General features: G+C 36.6%; 1 protein-coding gene across 15 annotated transcripts in view; it reads right to left on the bottom strand.

The window, feature by feature from the left end:
• The window catches only part of LOC115228020 (voltage-dependent L-type calcium channel subunit beta-1), a 306,373-nt gene that overhangs the window by 24,793 nt on the left and 275,401 nt on the right, over window positions 1-6,179 (bottom strand). For 12 of the 15 annotated variants that reach the window (XM_036512593.1, XM_036512599.1, XM_029798695.2 and 9 more), the window contains one exon: window positions 210-251. The exons of the other annotated variants lie outside the window; for them this stretch is intronic. In XM_036512593.1, coding sequence (XP_036368486.1) covers window positions 210-251 — 42 coding nt within the window. The remainder of the gene's footprint in view (window positions 1-209; window positions 252-6,179) is intronic. 15 annotated transcript variants of the gene reach the window in all.

The raw sequence follows: 6,179 nt of genomic DNA, 5'->3' as shown, positions 1-6,179 counted from the left end.
TCTGGCAACAGCAGTAAGTTATAAACTGCAGTCACATTAGCTAAAATTTAATACAGATAAGCTAAAATCAGGAGAAGCCAGCCAATATATCAGACTTTTCAGGTCAATCTAAATTCTACCTTCTTGTCATCAGTGAGGTAAAAAAAAAATTAATTGGGACTAATGTTAAAGGTTGGTAACAGCATTAATTGCACAAACGATATAATTACGTCGCATTTTTTTCAAAACATTCAATTGTGTCATCTGGAAACCTGAAACAACCAAAAAAAATTCATTAAAGACATTTTTTTTTGCTTTCCATATTTATTCTTGATGATAGCAGATTGATGGATAGGGTGGTATTCATTTTCTCTTTTCTTCCACATAAACTGGATAGCTCCGAAAATTTAGAGAATGCTTGTAATACATGGTGTTTTATGGCGAGATGCTTTCCTTAGCACCTATCAGACTAGGAGTCATTTAAATTTTCCAACTTGACAAGCAAAGGTAAAATAAGGCACCTTCCCCAAAACAGGACTGCCTTAGTTTTTTTTTATATCATCCCTTATTGACCATGAATCCAGCACCTTAAATATAGAATAACTGGTCAAATAAATTCAGTCAGACAAAATAAATATATGATTTTAATAAACTAATGAAGGAAGCTTTCAATTATGAGAAAACTAAAACTATTAAACTACCCAAACTACAAGTGAATGTCAATGAAAACCAATAAGACCAAACTGCACTATGTATGGTAAATGTGTGTACTTGTGTACATAGTCTGATCAATAAGTATCCGGACTGTTGCCATAGTAACGAAGCTAAAGCACACAGAGTAAAGCTGATTGGCACAGATTGACCTTGAACTCTGCTGTGCATGTACACTAAGTTTTAACATTCCAGCTCACTTCTGTTATTTACAGCCATGCTTGGAAAGAACATGTGTAGTGTGTGATCATTGCATTGACCATGACAGAGAATCTGCAACAAAGTTTACTAAAAGCTTGGTGATACCTGCTCAGAGGCCTATGCAAAGTTGCAGAAAATATATGGAGAGGAGTGTATGAGCTGAAAAAATTTTGGTAGTGACAAATGTGGGAAACCTACAACCAGCAGAACTGAGAAAAACATTGCAGATGTGTGTGCAACTGTGAGGGGAAATCGTCAAATCACCATCCTTGAGTTATCAGAGGTTGTGCAAATTAGTTACAGTTCAGTTCAGTCCATTATCACTGAAGATTTGGGTATGAGAATGTGTCTGCCAAGTTTGTGCCAAAACTGCTTTCAGCTGACCAAAAAGACACTCAGGTTTCAGTTGCACAAGATCTCCTTGATTGTGTTGAGAATGATGAAAACTTTTTGAAAACAGTCACAATGAGTGATGAATCATGGGTCTATGCTATAACCCCAAAACAAAGGCTCAGTCTTTGCAGTGGAAGACCCCAACCTCTTAGAGGCTGAAGCAATGTGAAAACACTGTTGACCATTTTCTTTGACTACAAGGAGATTGTTCGTCATGAGTATGCTACTGCTGGTCAAACAGTAAACAAGTATTACTACCATGACATTTTGAAGTATTTGCAGGGTGCTATTCATCAGAAAAAACCACATTTGCATGCATCTGGCAAGTGGCAATTGCACTATGACAATGCACCTGGTCATTCAGTGCAGCTTGTGGAGCAGTTTTTGGCTAGGCACAACTTTCCCCAGGTCTGACAGCCACCATATTACCCAGATCTCACCACTTGTGACTTTGTACTCTTTCCAAAAATCAAATCTCACTTGAAAGGAATAAAATTTCAGGACGTCAAGGAAATCAAAGTGAATGTGATGAGGCAGCTGCTAATTATCCCAGAAAACAAGTTAGGTAATCAATCAGCAATGATACCAACTGTACAACTAATTTTACAAAAGTAAACATTTAATTTTGTGTCTCTTCATAATTTGGGTATGAGATGTGTGTCTGCCAAGTTTGTGCCAAAACTGCTTTCAGCTGACCAAAAAGACACTCAGGTTTCAGTTGGTTTAAGTTTTATATTAAAATCTTTTCAAAAACCTAAAAGACAACAGCTTGCTATATTTGTCCATATTCTAGAAACTACTAGTAATAGATACAGTAAAAATGTTCTTTCATAATTTCATTTACAATGATGCAGCTATTTGGTGGTAAATGTATTTACTTAAAATATATATAGTACACCTTGCAAATCAATCAGAAATAGAACTAATGCTCTTACTATCACATAGGAATGTTACAGTGAAACAAAAGGCCTTGTGAAGTGTTGTTGCTGCTCATTGCATTCTGATTTTGAATTCCATAAAAGTCAGCTTAGACACTCAATTTTCTGGCATCAACTAAATAAGTGCCAGTCATAAACCAGGGTCAATAATAATTGACTGTACACTCCCACTCAATTTGAAACTTTGTGTCTATGTTAGAAATTAACATTACAACCAAGATGAGCTTATAACAGCCTTTCACACAGGTCAAATTTCTCTTGGATACTGTGAAAAAATAGCTATTTAGTGGACTAGCTTGATAATACTAAGCAAATTGGATAGTCTTCTATGAAACAATGTATCAATTAATTAAAAATTCCAAGAATAGTGAAGTTTCAACTTATAAATTATATACTCAACATTCACTATTGAGTACTGTGTGTGTGTGTATGTGTTTACATATAACATAATAACATCTTATGGAGTGCACACATGACCAAAGAGGAGTTGTATGGAGACATTACACCAATGTCTAGTAATATTGCTCAACAAACGGTAGGTTTGGTTGGCCACTGCTATCATGTTGAACAGCAAGCCATCAGATGTTTTTATTTTGTAGATTCTTGCACCCTAATAGAGAACAAAGACCTCTCAACTATTGGGTTGTCCGGAAAGTATGTGCAGGATTTATAGTAGCTTACCTTTCGACTTATTTTAGAACATGGTTAAGTTCATAAAATAGGATTTGACTACACCTCCATTTAGAACACAGTTTAAGCTATCTTTTCGTGGAAGAAAGTTTATGTTCCTATAACCTGTGTTAATTCTGTAACCCTTTAAAATGGAAGATAAGAAAGTTCATTTTTGGCACTTGGTGCTTTGGGAACCAGACAAAAATTGTTGCAGCTCGGCTGGGATGTGTTACCCCACCCTCCATATTCACTAGATATTGCTCCTTCAGATTTCCACTTATTCAGGTCTCTGCAGAATAGTCATTATGGTAAAAATTTCAATTCCTTGGATGACGTAAAAAGATACCTTGATGAATTCTTTGCCATGAAACCACCTCAATTCTGGGAAGAGGGTATTTTTAAGTTAAAGGAAAAATGGAGACGCATTGGGCAACAAAATGGTTCATATTTGGTTGATTAAAAATGTAATGGCAAGTATTTATTGACCTTTTTCTTTCCTTTAAAAATCAGCACGAACTTTCCGGACAACCCACTACATTCATGTTATTGATACAGACACACAACATGAAACTCAAGATCTACTAAAGCTAATGGACAACAGAGAGTTTTGGCACAGCACTGGTAGAGACATCTTGTTCACAGACACTTGAATAAGAAAAAGATATAACACACACACACACATACACACATTTATATTCTTATGGATTAGGAGACAGCTGTGTTGTTCTGCAGATGAAACCTTATGTAAATTGTCAGTAATGTTTGTCTCCGCTGTCAGACATGTAGAGTATGTTTTATGATTTTCAGATACCTTAACTGTATGACTAAGGATAAATATATTACTATGTACATGTGTGTATGTGTGTGTGTGTGTGTGTGTGTGTGTGTGTGTGTGTGTGTGTTTGTGTGTTTAAATGTTTGTTATGTAGTTATATATACATATATCTAATTATATATTTACATATAAAAATACAAACACATATATAGTTATAAGTGTGAATGTACTGAGAGAGAAAAAAAAACGCTTAATGGGAAACAGATGTAGTGTGCAAGAAAAAAGACTGCACTGGTTTGGTCATGTGATGCACATGGATAAGGTCAGCTGCATAAAGCAGTGCTGGTTGCTTAAATCAGGTGTAACCTGTGAAAGAAGACCCAGGGAGACATGGAATAAAGATACTGAGATTCATGGAGGAGATGACAAAGAACTAAGGCGATTGGTGGTTTGCTGTGCTCAGGAAGATCCATCCATAACAGGAAACATGAGGTCCTAAAAACATTTTGTCTATGCTTGTATGTGCTGGGCACTGTCCCTACACCCATACAGCTACCAGTTAATAACTTCTTTCTCCTCATTTCCATCCCTCATTCTCATTATCATCCCTTCCCATGCACTATTCCCTTTCCCACAACCTTCTGCCATGCTTCATCATAACACCCTGCATATCTACTATCATTCTCTTGTGTCACCATGCCTACTCACTATTAGTTATGCCCTATGTATCTCTGCACATCCTTCCCCATTGCTCCTATGCCTTGCTCATCTAGTAATCTCTTGCTTCTTGAGAGTTTTTCTCTGGCATCCCATAATTACCATCTTGTCTTTTCCCCAGCTACCTCCACTGACCTTTATATAAATGTGGGTAAGCCGTGCATTTTCTCTATAGCAGAACACCTCTGTTTCTCCCTGCCATAAAATCTCCTCTCCAGCATCTCAAATACTCCTCCATCTAGTCAAGAGGACTCTTCCCTTTTCTGATTCTTTCCTGTCTTGCAAATTATATGGCAACCCTACTATCAGGTCATCCCATAAGTTCTGTCTGAATTTTGAATAAAGAAAACAAGTGATCAAATGTCATATTTAATTGAAATTTAATCCTCAATGTACGTTCCCTGATTATCTGTAACTTCCTTCCATCTATTTACAAGCTTTTTAATCCCATCAATGTAAAACTCTTTTGGTTTCAGAGCAAAGAACTCTGAAATGTCAGTTTCGACCTCCTCCTGGCTTGCGAAAGTTATGTCCCACAAATGATTCTGTAAACTATGAAATAAATGGTAGTCTGAAGGAGCAAGTTCAGGAGAATAAAGTGGATGAGGAATGTTTTCCCAATCAAGCTCTTCGATCTTCTGTGATGTGATCTTTGCAGTGTGGGGTCGTGCATTGTCCTGATGAAACATCACTCCTTTTCGATTCACTAAAGCAGGTCTTTTTTTTTCTTCAAAGCTTGGTTCAAATGCTCTAATTGCTAACAGTAGACTTGAGCATTGATTGTTGCATTAGGTAGTAACAATTCAAAGTGAAATACTCCTTTGCAATCCCACCAAATAGAGAGAAGAACCTTTTTTCCATGAAGTTCCCTTCTCGGTTGTGGCTGAGCTTTTTCCCTTTTACCAAGCCACTGTTTACAATGTTTAACATTTCGATAGAAGATCCATTTTTCATCACCAGTCACAAGACCATCTAAAAAGGGTGAAATGAGTTCATGAGAATGAAGAGAAAAGCAGATGTCAACTTGGGATTTGCGGTTGCTTTTGGACAATTCATGAGGCACTCATTTTTCAAGTTTAGGAACCTTTCCAAGCTGTTGAAGATGACGATGAACAGTCGTATGGTTTGAACTAAGCTTTATTGCCAATTATTCAACTGATAATGCAGGATTTTCTTCAAGTAATGTCCCAAGGAGCTTATCATCAAACTCAACTGGACATCTTGTTCGATCTTCATCTTCAAGGCTGAAATCTCCACTTCTGAATTTTGCAAACCATCTTCTTCAAGTTCTTTCATTCAAGCATTCTTTCCCATAAACTAAGTGTATGTTTCAAGTCGCTTCGGCTGCAGAGTTTCCTTTTTTGTACTCATAAAGCATTATGTGCTGCAAATGCTCTTTGGATACTTCCATGTTAGAAAGGGTTTTAATCAAAGAAATTTAATTCTATTATTCTGTAAAATATTATTTAATTAGTTTAAATATACACAAATGCATAAAAATAATATTTAATTCTATTAGACATTCTAAAACACTATTAAATTTCATACAATTTTAAAAAAGGTAAAATCAGACAGAACTTATAGGATGACCTAACAGTACCAGTGGCTTGAAAAAAGCACCCAGTACACACTGTAGAGTGGTTGGCATTAGGAAGGGCATCCAGCTGTAAAAACCATGCCAAAGCAGACAGTGCAGCTTGGTGCAGTCCTCTAGCTTGCCAGCTCTTGTCAAACCATCCAGCCTATGCCAACAGGGAAGACAGACGTTAAATGATGAAGATGATGATGATATA

This window comes from Octopus sinensis, linkage group LG2, assembly GCF_006345805.1.
Source record: "Octopus sinensis linkage group LG2, ASM634580v1, whole genome shotgun sequence".
Taxonomy (NCBI): domain Eukaryota; kingdom Metazoa; phylum Mollusca; class Cephalopoda; order Octopoda; family Octopodidae; genus Octopus; species Octopus sinensis.
Note: the sequence above shows the minus strand (reverse complement) of the source record. Positions and strands in the feature narration are given on the sequence as shown.